The sequence below is a fragment of the Vulpes lagopus genome, chromosome 8 (assembly GCF_018345385.1).
Source record: "Vulpes lagopus strain Blue_001 chromosome 8, ASM1834538v1, whole genome shotgun sequence".
In the NCBI taxonomy this organism is placed as follows: domain Eukaryota; kingdom Metazoa; phylum Chordata; class Mammalia; order Carnivora; family Canidae; genus Vulpes; species Vulpes lagopus.
This window is the reverse complement of record NC_054831.1, coordinates 120428131-120446452: the sequence shown is the minus strand read 5'-3', so window position 1 is coordinate 120446452 and position 18322 is coordinate 120428131. Positions and strand designations below refer to the sequence as shown.

The 18322-nt window shown below is 50.5% G+C and overlaps 1 protein-coding gene across 1 annotated transcript in view; it reads left to right on the top strand.

Annotated features, from left to right (window-relative positions):
* The window catches only part of PTPRU (protein tyrosine phosphatase receptor type U), a 78360-nt gene that overhangs the window by 9933 nt on the left and 50105 nt on the right, over nucleotides 1–18322 (top strand). Inside the window, exons 2-7 of the mRNA XM_041767011.1 lie at nucleotides 5174–5305; nucleotides 8116–8387; nucleotides 8924–9005; nucleotides 9115–9230; nucleotides 9623–9797; nucleotides 10340–10633. Coding sequence (XP_041622945.1) covers nucleotides 5174–5305; nucleotides 8116–8387; nucleotides 8924–9005; nucleotides 9115–9230; nucleotides 9623–9797; nucleotides 10340–10633 — 1071 coding nt within the window. The remainder of the gene's footprint in view (nucleotides 1–5173; nucleotides 5306–8115; nucleotides 8388–8923; nucleotides 9006–9114; nucleotides 9231–9622; nucleotides 9798–10339; nucleotides 10634–18322) is intronic.

Sequence of the window (18322 nt, the reverse complement as noted above, 5' to 3'; positions counted from 1 at the left end):
CTCCAGGGAACCTGGGGCTGAGGTCTGGATGTATTGGTCTGGGCAAGTAAAGCAGTGAAATGGGCCGGGTCAGGTCTCCGGGTTAGAGTCATGGTGCTTGAGCCTGGGTGGGGGTTGGTTGGGGTCAGACTGGTTAGGATCATGGGGTTGATGAGTCTTGCCATTGTTGGGCATCTACTATACGAGCACTTGGGGATGGGGTTCAAAGGCATAAGAGCCAGCCTCTGACCTTAGGAAACGAGGAAGTGGGGTTAGGCGGGCCTGCCATGGAGCTGTAGTTGGGGTGGAGAACACAGGATAGGGCTGGGTTGGGCAAGAACATCTAAGGGATGAAGCCACCATTGGCTCCAAGGTTGATTGAGCTGGGCTACCTAGAAGAGAGATGTGGCTTCAGATGATGAAATAGGCCAGGGCTGTCATTGGGGTTGTATTTGGTTTCCCTGGGGCCAGGGTTGGGGCCATGCCTATGATTGCATATGTTCCCAGCCCCTAAACTTGCAGTATGTTGAGAGAAGTTTTATTTCTCCTGGGGCCACCCTTGGGAACTGGATGCTCTACTGACAAACCAAAGAGAATAGAGATCTCATTGCAAACAAACTCTGTTTACCTAGGGTCCTTTAGAAAATACTGGTGGTGGCTGGCAGCCACACTTGGCACAGGGCATCATTCCCTGTCTGGTGGGGAGGAAAGTCTGGAGCTCACACGGGGGCACATGCACACACACATGCGCACACACACATGCACACACATGCGCACACACACAACTCACCTCTATCCCACTGCATATACTCACCTCCCCTGTAGGCACATGCTTATCACCGAGTATGCCCATATACCTCTGTACATGAATGTACACCTAGACACCCTAACTTCACAGCACACTGTCTGGGGGACCCACACTTGGAGACCCATACTCACCCTCACATAGCTCTGCCCCATAGTCTCTCTGCCCTCAAATTATTCTTGCTCATGTGCATACTCACATACATGGAACTAGAATTCTAGAGGTGGACGTGGCCTTAGAAGTCACCTGGGTCCCCATTCTCATTTCATAGGTGGGGAAGCAGAGATTCAGAGAGGGCAAGTCACCTGCTGCAGGTCACACAGGGAGTTGGAGGCTCAGCTGGTTAGATTCAGGTCTCCTGCCTCTCAGCTGAGTGCTCACAAGTCGGTACCAGGCTATCACTCTCACAGTCATGTACGCACACACACACCAACATATGGAAACACATGCGCATGGAATTGTGGAGACCCTCATGTGGGGGAGACCCCCTCCCCACACTCTGACTCTTCCCACGGAGGTTGCTTTGCCCCTTACATCGCCCCATCTACAGCCCAGCCGGATGTGGATAAGCCATCCTCCTGCCTTCCCAAATTGTGGCTGACGGTTGCTGAGGCAACCGCCTGCCAGATTGGGGAGATTAGCTGAGGAATGTAGCTGGGCCAGTTTGAGCTGAGGCTGGGGGAACCGGTGGGGGTCCTGGGTTGATCCAGCCCACCCTCTCTGGGAGGCCGGGGCAGAGGTGGGGTACCCCTGGCGGGGTCTGGTTTTCTCCCTGGCCCCAGGCGGGCTGAGCAGTGTTCCTGAGGCTTGGACTAGGCTGGGGGAAGGGAGTGTGGGGCTGTGTGTGTGTGCGTGTTATGCATCTCTCTCTGGGTGTGACTAGAGTGTGTGCCGTTTGCATCTAGGAGGGGACCTGAGGCTCCTTTCCTCAGCAGTTCCTGACATCAGACTGTGGACCCCATGGTGGTTTGTCCCACCAAGCTCTCACCAAGCTCCTACCCCCTGGAGAACCCGCCTGCCCTCCTCCTGGCCTGGAGGATGTAACACTGTCTCATCTGAACCCTACTCTGGCTTCCCCATTCCAAATGAAGTCAGACTTCTCACCCAGACACTTAAGACCCTCCTTCTGTGGTCTGGCCTCGGCCTTCCTGTCTCCAGCCTCCCACCCAGTGCTTTGGTCACTCCTCGCTCCTCTCTATGCTCTGGACTGTGTGTTCACTCCCTGCCCTCATTAGCTTCTGCTGGGCCCTTTGCCTCACAGACCTTTCTGTTTATCTCTACTGTCCAGAATGAGATCCAGCCCTCCAGGCTTTGCTCAGATGCACCCACCTCCAGGAAAGTCTTTTTCCTGGACCCCCTCTTGTGGTCTTGACCCTTCTCTGCTTTGCCTTATTCCATCACCCCCACTCAGACTGGGAGGTCCCTGTGGGCAGGGTTGAATCTAAATCATCCTTGTGCCTCTAATAGTGTCAGCTTGGGACCTGCTTTGTACTTTCAGTGAACACATTTCCTGAGTGGAACTGAATTAACAACATGTGGCCAGCAGAACACCAGAGCCTTATTTTGTTTGGACCTAGTCTCCCTGAATAAAGATAGATGGCTTAAATCCCAGCTTCTGGGACTTAGAATGTGGCCTTGGGCAAGCCACCTCCTCTCTCCGTGTCTCAGTTTCCATCTGCAAAACAGGAAGAATAATAGTGCCTACCTTAGGGATTACTGTGGAGTTTCATGGGGATAGGTGGACATGATGGTTAGTGACAGCTCTCTCACGGTGGTGCTGACGTGTATGTGTGTGTCTGTGGCCCAAGTCTGTGTTGAAGGAGTCAACATTCTTGCTCTGAATCCAAAGTCTGGTCTAATTCCTATCCACCCCCCTTTCTCCAGGCCCTGGGTGGGTGGTGGCCTCTGATAGGAGCTGGGTCTCTAGCAGGAGCTGGGACAGGGCTGTGGTTCCTGAGCCACCCAGACTGGAGGTGATAGAGTTTTCCTCAAGACCTAGGAGGCCTGATTGTTCCCATTCCAGGGTGAGCTGGGTAGACGGTGAGGATGGGGCTCTCTTTGAGGAGATGTCATCCCCTAAGGGTTGTGGTTGGAATTGGGCCTGGCCCAGAGGCACAGAGCTGGAGGTGCACATGGACCAGGGAGAGGGAATCATTCTGCCTCAGGTGACACTAGGGAGGGGGAAGGTCAGCAGGGGAGGTTACCCTGGCTGAGATCAGTTGTAGGACTCATTTGGCAGAGGTCAGGGGATACTCTGGCCAGGGGTTAGTCAGGCAATCTGGTGGTCCTTCTGATTGACCATCCTTCAGATGGTCTGGATGATGTTGGGGCCGCTGTTGGCCAGGGATAATCAGCTGGGGGTCACTCTGGCTCAGGTCAGTCTGTCTGGGGGTCCTGTTAGCTCCTGTGGCCTGGCTCAGGATGGATGGGGGGAAGCCATAGAGTTGACACTCCCAGACTTGCCCCAGGGCCATGGAGGAGACATCCTTGAGCAGCTGCCTTGTGCTTGAACCTGCCTTGTAAAGGAACTGGAAGGGCCTGAGCCCCATCCAGGCTCTAGATCCTGGGCTTCCCTTTTTGGCAATCCCTCTGCCTTAGGGAGGCCTTGGCTAAGAACCTTGGGAGCAGACTGCAGTTAGCTCAGTTGCTGACTGCATTCAGCTGAATGAAGTCAGTTGTCCCCCTCTTTCAGGAAGCCCTCCCTGACCATCCCTACTGGCCACAGCCTCCCTCTGTGCTGTGGGTCATTTTCTAGAGGGAGAGTTGAGGCTTTCCCAGCACAGGCTGGGTTAAAATTTCCCTCCCACAGGCCACAGGGCATGATGCTGACCAGGGCCTTTCACACAAAGAGGCAAAGTGCGCAGCCAAGGTTCTGCTCCAGCTGTAGAGAGAGGCTTCTGTTATTTCACTGCATCCACTCGGTGCCAGCCTTATGCCCACATCTCATTGTTTTATACTCTGATGGGAAGCGAGAAGAGGAACAAGAGACCCCCCGACAGTGGCGAGCACGTGTGTGCCTGGCTCTGCTGGGCATGTCTCCCTGTGCTACTTCACATGATCTGCCTGGCAACCTAGAGAGGTCCCTGTGGCAGGTGAAACAGCAGAGTGCCCCTGAAAGTGGAGTCCCTGCCACCAGGCACATGCCCGCTGTGGTGCCTGGCACATGGCCCTCGGCCCCCAGTTTCTCTTCCTTCTTTAATTCTCTTCCTTCCTCTTCTTGAGCCTGGGAAGCAGCTTGGCTGTGCTGTTTCTCATAGTGAAGGAAATCTGGGCTCTGGTATCCGGCTGATGTAGGTTCAAGTCCAGCTTCTGTGGACTCCAGCAGTGCCTGTGAAGGGCCACCATTTCCTGAGAGCTTGTGCGCACCCTGGGCCTGGTGATAGGTGGACCCCGTGCTGTATCCCCAGCAACCCCATATGCAGAGGTGGAAACCGAGGCTCAGAATGGAGAAGTGACTTGCCTTACGGATCTCAAGTCTGTCTTAATACTCAAGCCCACTCACATAGCCACCACGTTATACTGTGCATGGGGCCCTGCATCCCCTGGGGCCTCAGTCACGTCATCTATCAGGTGGGGAGAAGTACCCGTGGCTGGTAGGTGCCCCACACAGGGCCTGGCCTGACATCGACCTGCTTCCTCACCATTTGGCCAGGCATTTTCCTGGGCCCCCGATGCTTTTGTGTGTCACATGCCAGCAGGGAGAGACCTGATTTGGGTGACTGGGTGATAAGTGAGTTTTCTAAGCTTACCTGTCAAGCAGGAATAATAGGGGTCTCTGCCTCAGGCGATGAGGCCTAAATGAGATGCCATGCGGAGAGAGTGGGTAGCTGGTGCTGTGCGGGCATGTGGTGAGCCTGAAATGATCAGTGGCCTCTGTTTTTATTAAGAAGAGACCATCAGGGCTGGCTTAGTGCATTCATGGGGCCCACATCTGTCCTTTATGTGAAGATGGAGAGGCACATGGTGGGACACAGGAGATCTCTGTTCAAGTCCCACCTGTGTCCCTGACTAGCTGTGGTCTCCTCATCTGGAAAATGAGGATAATTCTAGACCTGATCTCACAAGTTGTGAGGCTCTGATGATAATGCTAACTAGTTTTTCTGGGGGAGGGTCTTTGGTTGGGTGGTTGAGCAGTGTGGGGTCCTGGGGGGCAGTGGGTGGTGTGGGGAGGTATTGGTATTGGGTGGAGACAGTAAATAGAGGGAATGGGCTGGAGGAGGGAGAGTTTTGTTGGAGGGAGGGAGCAGTGGAGGGGGGGTGGCCTGGGAGAGGGAGGGAAAGGGGGTGGGCCTGCATGGGAGAGGGCAGGGGCTCCTGGAAGGGAACCCCAGGAGCCCTGCTGGTCAGCGACCCTGCCCTAGCAGGAGCTAACCATGCCTGCCCTCACAGCCGGCTGTACCTTCGAGGAGGTGAGTGACCCAGCAGTGCCCTGCGAGTACAGCCAAGCCCAGTATGACGACTTCCAGTGGGAGCAAGTGCACATCCACCCTGGTACCCGGTCTCCGGCGGACCTGCCCCATGGTGAGCCTACTCTCTACCACCATTCCTCTTTATCTCCTTCCAGTTATAGCCACCTGCTGTGTGACCTTGGGCATGTTCTTTAACCTCTCTGGGTCACCTCTGCTTTTGCATCTGTAGTGACATACATGATACTATGAATGTGGGGCTCTGTGGAGACTGTCCAATTGTATATATTAGGTAGTTTGACCTGTAAAATGGGTGCAGGTTCAAGCAATCAAAGACACTGAAAGCTGTTAAGACCCACTTCCCATTATTCCCTCTACAGCTTAGTTTGGAGTCCACCCTATTCCCATCAGGTCTTCCTAAGTCCACCTTCAGGGAGGCTCTCTTCTTCTCCCTTAGAGCCTCTGCTTCCTTATCTCCCAGGACTTGAAGATCCTGATGGAGTGGTAACACTGGGGGCTGGATGTGTGTATAACCTTCCTCTGAAGTTCCCTTCTTCCTGGAAGTCCCAGATCCTTCCCAATTTCTACCTTGCTCTGCCCTGTTTCAGGATGAAGCACTTATGACATCATGGGCACTGGAGTGGGAGTCAGTCTAATTACATGCATTGTAGTACTGGCCTTCTACTCTGATGATGGCCCCTACTGTACTGGTCCCAGAGTCGTGAAGACTGGACTTCAAATTCTGGCCTCATTGCTTTATCAGTTGTGTGACTTTGGGCAAGTCACTTAACTTCTCTGAGCTTCCATTGTCTTAACTAAAAAGTGAAGAGCATAATAATCCATTTCATAGGGTTATTAGATAATGTCTACAAGCTGCATAACATGGGAGTGGAATGTAGGGGTTCAGTGAATGTTTAGTTGCTATTGTTGGAAGTATTTGAGGGGGCCCAATTACCAGCACTCGCTTTATTGGGTACAGAATCTGCTGGGCATTCAGAAAAGGATAAGAGATATGGAGGCCAAATTATCAACCCTATTACTGATAAAGCTTGAGTTGGAAGACAGCATAGTGTGAGAACAAATGGGTGTGCTGAGGGAACCCCAGAAGTAGACAGCTTAAGGGCCTCCTCCCCTTCGCCCTGTCATAGTGGCCCAGGACCTTTGCTACTCAGCTCACAGCATGGCTGCAGTTGTACCTGCTGTCAAGAATTCGGGGAGGGGCAGCAAAAGTTCTCAGTGGTAAGGCCAGAACTTGAAGCCGCCAGAGGGATCCTGCACTGCCTGGCACGGGCAGTCTTTAGGCTCATCTCCTACCGCTCACCTTGTCCCCTGGAGGCCTCCCTGCCTCCCCCTTCTGTGCTTTTGCTCACAGGGTGCCCTCCCTGGGGCATTCCTCTCTGCCTTCGCACAAACAGCTCTCAGCTCCTTGTTTGACCTCTCTGTTAGTGGAGAGCAAAGTCTGACCTTGTGATTGTGGTCTGTTGAGGTGCCCCCCTGTGGCAGGGACCCTGGGTGGGCTCTGTCTCTCTCTGTCACACCTGCAGAGACATAACAAGTGAGACAGGGGAAAGAGAGATTGAGTATTTAGTGTGGGCCTCTGCCCTCTTGGTCTGCACATCCTAGGGAAGAGAGTTGGGGGGTGGAGGGAGAAGGAAGGAGGGCGATTCAGACACAGAGAGGAGAAGGAAGAGCCACAGGAACGAAGGGAGGAAATGAAGAGAAGGGGATGGATGCAGGGGGAGGACAACTAGGGAAAAAGACTAGGGGGTGGGCAGAGGAAGCCAGAGGAAGAGGCAAGAACAGTGTCAGATTGAAAGGGGGAGAGACACACGCAGCTGCTCACAGGGAGAGGAGCCAGGAGGATGGAGAAATGGGATGAGAGGCACCACTGGGGGGCCAGGATGTGCCCCTTTCTGGGTGGATATGGGGACTTGGGAGTTCTGTTCACTACCCTGCTAGGACTGATCCACAAGCCGCCTTCACAGGCCTCTGGCTCACAGAGATGAATGAGATCTCCTCCAGTGGAGTCCCCGGGGAGCCCTCCCAGAGCAGGGAGCGGCGTGGTTTGGGATCTGAATGAGCTTGTGTTGGCTGGTAGCCAGGCCCAGGAGGAGGCAGAGCTGGGTGGCTGTGGGCACCCTCTTGGCAGCTGCTGGGGCCTTCTCCCCACAAAAGGGAAGCCATAATCCCCCAGCCAGGTCCTGAGGAGTCCGGCCCATTCTCACCCTGCCAGCCCCCCTCTACTCCCCTGCCTGTGTACATCCCAGATTTGAGGAAGGAGAGGGCTGCCTTTTCCCCGGTTGGAAATCAAGAGGATTGTATTCCATGCATTTAGACCCAGGGCAGGGGCTGGAAGGGAAGTTAGAGTCCTTTCATTCAATCTCTGTTCTACATGCTCATTCAGCTTGGGTTCAGACCTGTGTTGGGGACACAGTGGAGCCCCTGAGGCATCACAGGCTGGCGGGGAGAGAGATACACACGTGATGAGTGATCCAAGGGCCAGGAGAGAAGCCTGTGGAGAGATGGGGAGGGAGGGTTTCAAAAAAGGTAGCCTTTGAGGGCCGGTCCTGTGACAGACTCTTGACTCCAAGATGAATGACCTAGTTAGTCCCTGCCTCCATGGGCAGCTCAGAACATGGGGGACGTTGTGGGCCAGCATGAGCTTGGACTGTGATCATAGGTGGTGAGAGGCCATAAAGGGTTTTGAGAGTCACTTTTGTGTGTTTTTGCTTCTCCGATTCTCATGCAGGGAGGTGAAGGGACTCAACACAGTCAGAGTTGGGGACCAGGACTCAGAATTCTTAACTCCCAGTGGGTCCAAATGCCTGGAGTCCCTTTTTTCTGCCCACCCCCCTCCTCTGCCCACCTGACCTTGGTCCTCCCCAAGCCTCCTCAGCTCCTGCCTCCTCCTCCTTCTTTTTCTAGGCTCCTACTTGATGGTCAATGCTTCCCAGCACACTCCAGGCCAGCGGGCCCATGTAATCTTCCAGAGCCTGAGTGAGAATGATACCCACTGCGTGCAGTTCAGCTACTTCCTGTACAGCCGGGATGGGCACAGCCCGGGCACCTTGGGCATCTATGTGCGTGTCAACGGGGGTCCCCTGGGCAGTGCCGTCTGGAATATGACTGGATCACATGGCCGTCAGTGGCACCAGGCTGAGCTGGCCGTCAGCACCTTCTGGCCCAATGAATATCAGGTAGGCTGAGTTTGGTCTGTGGTCAGCCTGCACTCAGGGGTGAGGGTAGAGAGGTATCAGCCTGAGGGCAGAGTAAGCAGGTAACCAAGGTTGGAACTAGTCTGTGGTCAGCATCAGGAGTCAGTATGTGGTCAAGGTCAGGGGTCGGTCTGTGGTCAGCCTCAGCTTATTCAGTGCTGCTGTGGTCCAGATTCAGCGTCAGAGATCACTGTCAATACAAATAGTCTGTTGCCGGAGTCAAGGGTGAGTTGGAACAGTGCTGACCTGGAGACCCTGTCTGGCTGGGAAGTTTTCCTGTTTGAAGGTAACTATCCAGAACTGGGATGGAACCTCCCTGGCCTTGACCTTGTTAGCTCTGGCTGCTGGCACCCCACACCCCCTCAACTAGCAGGCTTGGTAAGGAAGGTCATTGTGAGTGGGGCTGACCTCTGCTGGTTGAGGAGCCTGGACTGGAGCAGAGCTAAAAGGGGTCCCTTGTGGGCACCTCCCCAGGTAGGGCTGGAGGGATATGACAGGGACCCTCCCGCCTCCCCCAGGTGCTGTTTGAGGCCCTCATCTCCCCAGACCGCAGGGGCTACATGGGCCTAGATGACGTCCTGCTTCTCAGCTACCCCTGCGGTGAGTCCCAGCCCACGGGGGTGCAGGGTGAGGGGTGCGGTGGCCGTGGCTCCTGCCTTGTCGGGGGGGGGGCCCAGGCCCAGCTCACACAGAGGCTCTATTCCCGCAGCGAAGGCCCCGCATTTCTCCCGCCTGGGCGATGTGGAGGTCAATGCTGGCCAGAATGCCTCCTTCCAGTGCATGGCAGCGGGCCGAGCAGCAGAGGCAGAGCGCTTTCTCCTGCAGGTGAGGGGCTGGCGGGGACCTTATCAAGGTGGGAGGGGGGATTTCTTCTGGGACTTGGGTTCCTTACAGGGTGCCGGGTTGTTCCTGCATTTTCCAGCATTCATACTCAGGCATCCCTGCCCTCACCCAGGCTCTGCTCTGCTCTCTTGGGTGCTCTTGTTACCCTCAGGGCAGAGGGTGGCTCCCCAGACCACTCTCCATCAGAGGCAGAGACCACATTCCCTTAATCACCTTCTTATCCACACCTTCCTGCGGCGGAGAGCTAGTACCAGGAGTACTAGGGTCTGCTAAATGGGGCCAGGACATCCAGTACTCCCCTCGCCCGGGTCAGAGCGAGATGGGGACCGTTCCTCCCCGGCACTCCTGACCCTGTCCCCTTTACCCGTGCGCAGCGGCAGAGCGGGACGCTGGTGCCCGCCGCGGGCGTGCGGCACATCAGCCACCGGCGCTTCCTGGCTACCTTCCTGCTTGCCTCCGTGAGCCGCTCGGAGCAGGACCTGTACCGCTGCGTGTCCCAGGCCCCGCGAGGCGCGGGCGTCTCCAACTTCGCGGAGCTCATCGTCAAGGGTCAGCCACTCACGCTCCCGTAGCTGGGTGGGGGGTGGGGTGGGGCTGGGGGTGGGTGCTGGGGCTGCACCCTCCGAGGGGCGGGGCCCGCGGGAAGGTGGGGCCGGCAGGGCGTGACTGGGGCGGGGCCTGCGGAAGGGGCAGTTTGTCCCTCGGGAGCCGGTCTGATGGGGGGCGGGGTCAGACTGAGAGGCGGGCGGGCGGGCGGGGAGACCCTGTTGGGGTGTGAGCCACGCAAGGTGGGGTCTGGCTGTGGCGCCCCGGGGTTGACCCCACCCGCACGGGGCCACCCCTCAACGCCAGAACTGGGGCAGGGTGTAGGCTTAGGGTGAGTGTGGGATCAGCCTTTGGAGCGGGTGCCCCCTCGGGCCTGGGGATTTAGTGGGCGCGGGCAAGAAAGCCTAGTTGGGGGTCTGGGGGTTTCCTCAGGGTCCTGGGAGGACAGGGAGGGCTGCTGGGGATTTGGACGGGCTGCGGGCCGGGGTTGGGGGCAGGGTCTCACAGCGCACCTTTGGGTTCCCCTCTCCCTCACGTCCTCGCAGAGCCCCCCACACCCATTGCGCCCCCGCAGCTGCTCCGCGCGGGGCCCACCTACCTCATCATCCAGCTCAACACCAACTCCATCATTGGCGACGGGCCGATCGTGCGCAAGGAGATTGAGTATCGCATGTCCCGCGGCCCGTGGGCCGAGGTGCACGCCGTCAGCCTGCAGACCTACAAGCTGTGGCACCTTGACCCCGACACCGAGTACGAGATCAGCGTACTGCTCACGCGCCCCGGTGAGGGCGGCACCGGCCGCCCGGGGCCACCCCTCATCAGCCGCACCAAATGCGCAGGTGGGTATCTCCTGGCCCACCTCCATCCTGGGGACACCTGGGTGTGGACTCAGGGCTACCCAGGGATGAACCAAGGGAGCACATTACAAGAGGTAATCTGGCCTGCACCTGTGCCTCTTGAGCTTTCTATAACGTCTGATCTCCCCGCCCCCATCCTTGTTATGGTAAAGGTAATAATGATAGCTATTACCTTGTGCCAGATACTTACACATGTGTATAAGTACATACACACACACACATTGGCTTAAAACACTATGATCTAGGTACCCTGTCATACCCATTCTACAGACGAGTTGTTTGAGGTGCACAGATGTTAAGTGACTGGCACAGGGTCACATAGCTAGTAAGTAGCAGAGCTGGCAGTGGAGTCCTTGACTGGCTGGCTCCAGAATTTGTGTTCTTAATTCTAAGATCATCAATTCTTATATCACCTAGATGAACAACTAAATACCATGAAATAAAAGTGTGTTATTAATTTCAGCTGGAATTTCTTATGGGGTCTTTTGAGATTGAGGTCTTCCCTTCCTTGTTCAAAAGGGTATAAGCAAGCAGCTGTTAGAAGTTATGGCAGTCCTGCACCAGAGGACACTCTTGTTTAATCTGAAGAGAAATGGGAAATAGAACAGAACAGATTTCAGTATATTTCTTTGATTGGAATTTTTATTGAAATAATTGTAGATTCACATGCAATTGTAAGAAAAACTATAGGGGGCCCTGGCTGGCTCAGTCTGTAGAGCATGTGACTTGTGATCTCAGGGTCCTGAGTTTGAGCCTCAAATTGGGTGTTGAGAGTACTTAAAAAAAAAAAAAAAAGAAAGAAAGAAAGGAAAAGATACAGAGATTCCATACACCCTTTACCCTATTTCTGAATGGTAACATTTTGCAGACCTGTAAGGTAATATCACAATGAAGATACTGATATTTACATAGCTCACAGATCTTAGAGTTCCCTGATTTTGCTTGTCTCCATTTGTGTGAATATTTAGTGCTATACAGTTTATAGCGTTTAGAGGTTTGTGTGTTTATTGCCACAGTCAAGATACTGTTCAGTCAATTTAAGACTCTTTTGTGTGGCTCTTTCTATTCACCTTTCTCCATTCCTCCAACCTCAGCTCCTGGTAACTCCTAATCTGCCTGTCATGTCTAGAATTTTGCCATTTCAAAAATGTTATATAAATATGAAATCATATAGTATAGAACCCTTTGAAATTGATTTTTAAAAATTTGGTAACAGGTATATTGAGATATAACTCACATCTCATAAAAGCACTCATTGGAGTGTACAATTCAGTGGTTTATAGTATATTCAGAGTTGTGCATCCATCACCACAATCAATTTTAGAACATTTTCATCACCCCAAAAAGAAAGCTGGTACCTGAGGCAACCATTAATCTTCTTTCTGTCTCTGTAAATTTGCCTCTTTCTGGACATTTTGTATAAGTGGAATCATATACCATATAGTCTTTGTGACTAGCTTCTTTCATTTAGCATCATGTTTTCAAGGTTTATCCATGTTGTGACATGGTTTTTTCTTTACCCTTTTTAATCGCCAAATACTATTGCATTGTTTGCAGCTGTATCATTTTTTACATTCCCATTATGTGTATGAAGGTTCCAGTTTCTCTACATTCTTACCAATACTCGTTATTATCTGTCTTTTGATTATAACCCTCATGGTGGGTATGAAATGGTATCTCAGTGTGGTTTTGACTTGCATTTCACTGATGGTTAATTATCTTGAGCAATTTTTCATGTGCTCATTGGCCATTTGTATTTCTTCTGTGTAGAAATGTTTAGTCAGATTTCTTACCCATTTTAAAGTTGGGTTATTTGTCTTTGTAGTATTGAGTTGTAAGAGTTGTTTATATATTCTGGATACTAAACTTATCAGATATTTTTGCAAACATTTTCTTTGATTCTGTAGGTTGTCTTTTAATTTTCTTAATGGTGTCCTTTGTAGCACAACAGTTTTTCATTTTGAGGAAGTCTAATTTGTTTTTATTTGTGATTTTTTTTTTAAATTTTTATTTATGATAGTCACAGAGAGAGAGAGAGAGGCAGAGACACAGGCAGAGGGAGAAGCAAGCTCCATGCACCGGGAGCCCGATGTGGGATTCGATCCCGGGTCTCCAGGATCACGCCCTGGGCCAAAGGCAGGCGCCAAACCGCTGCGCCACCCAGGGATCCCTTATTTGTGATTTTTATGTCATATTAAGAAACCATTGTCTGAAGTCACAAAGACTTGCTCCTATTTTTTTCTAAGACTTTGATAGTTTTAATTCTTACATTTAGGCCCTTGATCCATTTTTGAGTTAGTTTTTGCATATGGTGTGAGGTAGGGGACCAACCACATTCTTTTGCATGTAAATGTCCAGGTGTCCCAGTACCATTTGTTGAAGAGTATTCTTTTCCCATTGAATTGTCTTGGCACAAAGAATGGCTATTTTGCCCAGCATAATTTCTTGGAGACTCATCCAAGTTGTTAGGTATATCAGTCATTCTTTTTTTTTTTATTGCTGAGTAGCATATGATGGTGTGCTATCACTGCAGTTTGTTGAACAGGTGAATATTAATTCACCTGTTGAAGAACATCTGGACTGGTTCCTATTTTGGGCTATTATAAATAAAGCTGCTGTGAACATTTGTATCCATATTTTTTTTTTTAGATTTTATTTATTTATTAATGAGAGACACACAGAGAGGCAGAGACACAGGCAGAGAGAGAGACAGAGAGAGAGAGAAGCAGGCTCCAGGGAGGGAGCTCAACGCGGGACCCGATCCTGGGTCTCTAGGATTATGCTTTGGGCCAAAGGCAGGCACCAAACCCCTGAGCCACCCAGGCCAGGAGGCCCTGTGTACAGATTTTTGCATGAACATGAATTTTCACTTTTCTAGGATAAATGCCCAGGGGGTGACTGATGAGTCATTTGATAATTGCATATTTGGTTTTATCAGAAACTGCTGGAATGGCTCTGTTGTTTTACATTCTCACCAACAATGTATGAGTGACCCAGTTTTCTGCATCCTTGTCAGCATTTGGAATTGTCATTGTTTTTTTTTAGCCATTCTGAGAGGTGTGTAGTGATATCCCATCTTGGTCTTAATTTCCATTTCCTTAATGCCTAATGTTGTTGAACACCTTTCCATGTGCTTTTTGCCATCTGTACATCCTGTTCAGTCAATTGTTCAGGTCTTTGCCCATTTTCTTTTCTTTTTTTAAAGATTTTATTTATCAGAGAGAGAGAGAGTGAGAGAGAGCAAAAGCAGAGGGAGGGGCAGAGAGAGAGAGAGAGAGGGAGAAGCAGACTCCCCACTGAGCAGGGAGCTTGATGCAGGGCTTGACCCCAGGACCATGGGATCATGACCTGAGCCGAAGGGAGACACTTAACTGAGTCACCCAGGTGCCCCTCTTGCCCATTTTCTTTTTTTTAAAAAATTATTTATTTATTTATTTATGATAGTCACACACACACAGAGAGAGAGAGAGAGAGAGAGAGGCAGAGACATAGGCAGAGGGAGAAGCAGGCTCCATGCACCGGGAGCCCGACGTGGGACTCGATCCCGGGTCTCCAGGATCGCGCCCTAGGGCAAAGGCAGGCGCCAAACCGCTGCGCCACCCAGGGATCCCCCCATTTTCTAATTGGATTATTCATTCTTTCCTTTTGAGTTTTGGGAGTTCTTTATATATTCTAGATACTAGTCCTTTGTTGGATGTGCAGTGTGTGAATATTTCCTCCCTGCTTTAGCTCGTCTTTTCAACTCTTCACCTGGGCTTTTACTAAGCAACCATTTTTAATTTTGATGAGGACCAGATAGTCAAAATTTCCTTTTATGAGTTGTGCTTTTGTTGTCCAGTTTAAGACCTCCTTGCCTAGCCTTAGATCTCAGAGATTTTCTCCTGTTTTTTTCCTAAAAGTCTTATAGCTGTACATTTTACATTTGAGTCCATGATCCATTTTGAATTAATATTTGGTTAAGATACAAGGTTTTTATCTTTTTGTCCGTCTCTATTCTTAAGTGTTTTAAAAAGCTGATCTGGGGAGTCATTGAAAATCCAGTTGAATGTCACATTTTAAGAGACCCTGGGCGGTGGATCAGAGTGTGCCAGTGGGAATTACTTTCTAGGTGAGGGATCTGGGTCAAGTTACTTAACTTCTTGGAGCTTTCATCCCCTTGTTTTACAGGATGAGAAGAATACAAATCTTTACCATGCGGCGTTGGTGTTAAGGTTCATTCAACAAATGTTTATTGAATGCATCTTATGGGTCAGGCGCTGTTGTAGTTGCTAGGGACCATGACTGCAACAGACCAAGGCCATTGGCATATGAGTTCCTCCTGTCTTGTGGGAACTCTGCATGGAACTCATGGTGGTGAAGGAGACAGTAAAACAAGTGAGATATATGGTTTGGTAGATGATGATAAGCACTGTGAAGAATAAAGCAGAGTTGGGGTGTGGGGGGGAGAGTTAGGTGTGGGGTTAGGATAATTGTTATTTAAAAAAGGCTTAAGGGACCATTTTACTGAGAAGGTGACTTTTGAGCAAGACCTGAAGGAGGTAAGGGGCTGAGTTGTGCAGGAAGCTGGAGAAATTGCTGGGGGAAGTAGGATGACGTAATCTACTTTGTTTAAAAGGATGACTCGGGCCCTTTTATGAAGTATAAATTCTAGGAGGGCGAGGGGCCAAGGAGGGGAGACCACTGAGGAGGCTGCTGGAACCATGTGGCTGAGAGATGTGGAGGCTGTCAGGTGGAGGAAGTGGTAGAGGTGGTGAAAAGTGGTTAGCTTCTGCGTTTTTTGTGAAGGTCAAGCTGACTGCGTTTGCTGATAGACCGGCCATGCAATAAGTGAGGGAGAAATAGAGAGAAGTCAGGGATGGCTCCAAGGTGTTTTGCTTGAGCAGCTGGAAGGATGGAGTTGTCATTTACTGGAAAGAAGCAGACTGCGGAGGGACAGGTGTGACGGGGTGCTGTAGATCAGGAGTTCTGTGTTGGAAAAGTTAACTTTGAGATGCCTATTAGACGTTTAAGTGGAGATATCCATCAGGCAGATGGATTTATGAGTGGAGCTCGGGGAAGAAGTTCAGGCTGCAGATATAAATTTGAAAGTCATCAGTAGAGACACAGATGGTATTTAAAGCCAGGAGACTGGATGAGATCTTTTACCCTGGTGGTTCTCAACTGGGGGTGATTTTGTCTCCCAGGAGACATTTGCAGTGTCTGGAGACATTGGTTATTACAACTGGGGGTGGAGTGATAATGGCATCTGAAGGGTAGAGGAAGCCAGGGAAACTACTGAACGTCCTATAGTGCACAAACAGCCCCCACAAGAGAGAATTATCTAGTCCAAAATGTCAGTAATGCCAGGGTTGAGAACTCTGGATTCAGTCTTTAGATTTTAGGGAATAAATGTACATGAAAGAGAGGAGGTGTGAGGCCTGTACCCTTGGGCCTTCAGTGTTTTGGGTTAAATGCAAATAATTGCCTATAAATGTACTGAATACATATGAAGGTAGGCCCTGACATACAGTAAGCACTCAGCAAATGACAGTTGTTATTTTTACGGTGTTTTTAACTCTTCAAAGCCAGTTCTGCTCAGGTGTTCAGAATAAAAGAAATCAGAGCCAGGGGGTCCATAGGCAATCTCTCTTCTCCTCTTCCTAGTGTACAGATTGGGGAACTGAGACCCAGAGAGGGGGAGGCACTTCCCTGGGATCATACAATGTGTCAGAACTGCAGGTTTCATGATGACAGTGGTGGCTAATTTCCACTTTACAGGTGAGTAAACTGAGATTTAGAGTTAGTCCCTTGCCCAGATCTACCCAGTGAGTCCATAGAAGTCAGAGAAAAATTTTCAATATCCTGATTTCCAGAGAAGTGTTTGAAACAACAGCAGCCGCAGTGACAGCAGGTGCCAATATGGGCTGATGTGCCCATGTTGTCCTAGGAACTGCTGAACACTTCACACAGGCTGGCGAGGATGGAAGCTGGGGCCTGGGACCAGACAGATAAAACCCAAACAACTCGTCCTGCCCATTTTAACAACATGCTTCTCTTGGTTCGTTGACATCCCCCTCTCCCCAGCGCCCTGTTTAGGCGCCTTGGCCAGAAGTTGTTTTGCTGTTGGCCAGCTGTGTTGTCCTCTCCCCCATCTCCCTGAAACTCCCTTTCTGCAATACGATTTACTGTAAAAAAAAAAAAAAAAAAAGCAATATAATGTCAGGAAAAGGCATTTAAAGAAAATCACGCTAAACCTTGCCATCCTAGCCCAGTTTTTCAGTCTTCTTCGAATCTCTGCCCATATGCCTACAGTCCACAGCTTTATACTCTTGTCCTTGGGATGGAAAAAGCATTCTGTACTCTGCTTCCTCTGCTTTGTGGTTTTCCATGTGTTGTGTTGTTTATAATTATGTTTACTGGCTTATAGAAGCCCCTGGAGTGCCTCCATATTGCTGGACTATGATGTTTCCAGATCCTTATTATTATAAGTAATACTATCTTGAAAAACTTAGTGCTTATGCGATTTTCCACCCCCTAAGTAATATCTGGAAGATAGGCAGGAGTGGGTTAAGAAAGGGTTTTAACATATATTGCTTTAAAAAATGGTTGTACTAATTTATACTTCCACTGGTATCTTAGCCTTAGTGCACACGTGTTTGTTTCTTAATTACGAGAGGCTGGGAGGTCTGGCTTACATCATTGCCTGTGACTCTGCCACTTGCTCTTCAGAGCTGGTGCAGCTATCTCCATTTTTCAGTCAAGGAAGCTGACGTTCAAAGGGAACAAAGCAACTTGCCTAAAGTCACAGAACTAATGAGAGGTGGAGATAGGATTTGCACTTTGGAGAGCCCATCGGATTTGAACTTTGGAGCATCCGACCCCATTCCAAAGACCCTTCTAGGAGAAACAGTTGAATGGTACGGGGTTATTGCATGCAATTAGAATCATTAAAATCAACACATTTTGGTGCAATTTAACAGGTGTTCATTGTGAGCCTCCTTGTTTTCGTGAGCGTTTGACTTTTGATCTCTCAGTGGCCTGCAGCCCAGTGGAATTTAGAGGGGTGGGGCTTCAAGGCCCCCATTTTCTGTTTGCCAGTGTGTGCTGGCAGCTGAAGAGAGTATGTCTGGGTGCCAGATGGTTTTTGGAAACAGAGAGACTCATGAATTCACACCCCTCAATCAACATATCAGTCTGTCGTCAACAAACTATTTGAGCCCCTGGATCTGCCCAGATTTGATCAGGGTTCGGGGAGAAGAGGAAAGTGAGCTTTCTTTTCAAAGACTCTTCAATCCAGTGAGGGAGATGGGGGCTAACATGGCTTGGGGGAGTGAGGTACCCAAGTATGAAGGTGGAGGTTTCACCTTCCAGGTTAGAGGTCTGTTATTTTGTGCCATGCAAAGTGGGTTTTACCAAAACCAGAGTAGGTTGCCAGTATTTAAAAACCTGGAGGTTTCACATAAAATCTGAGTTTTTGGCTTCTCTTAAAAAACTGGAGGATCTCGGGGCGCCTGGCTGGCTCAGTCCGTGGAGTTTGCGACTCTTGATCTCCAGGCTGTGGGTTTGAGCCTCACTAGTTGGTGTAGAGATTACTTAAAAATAGAATCTTTAAAAACAAAAGAAAAGGAGGGTCTGGACATCCTGAATCTATAGTCTTTCATGGGAACATTGCCTGGAGCTGAGTAGCAGCTG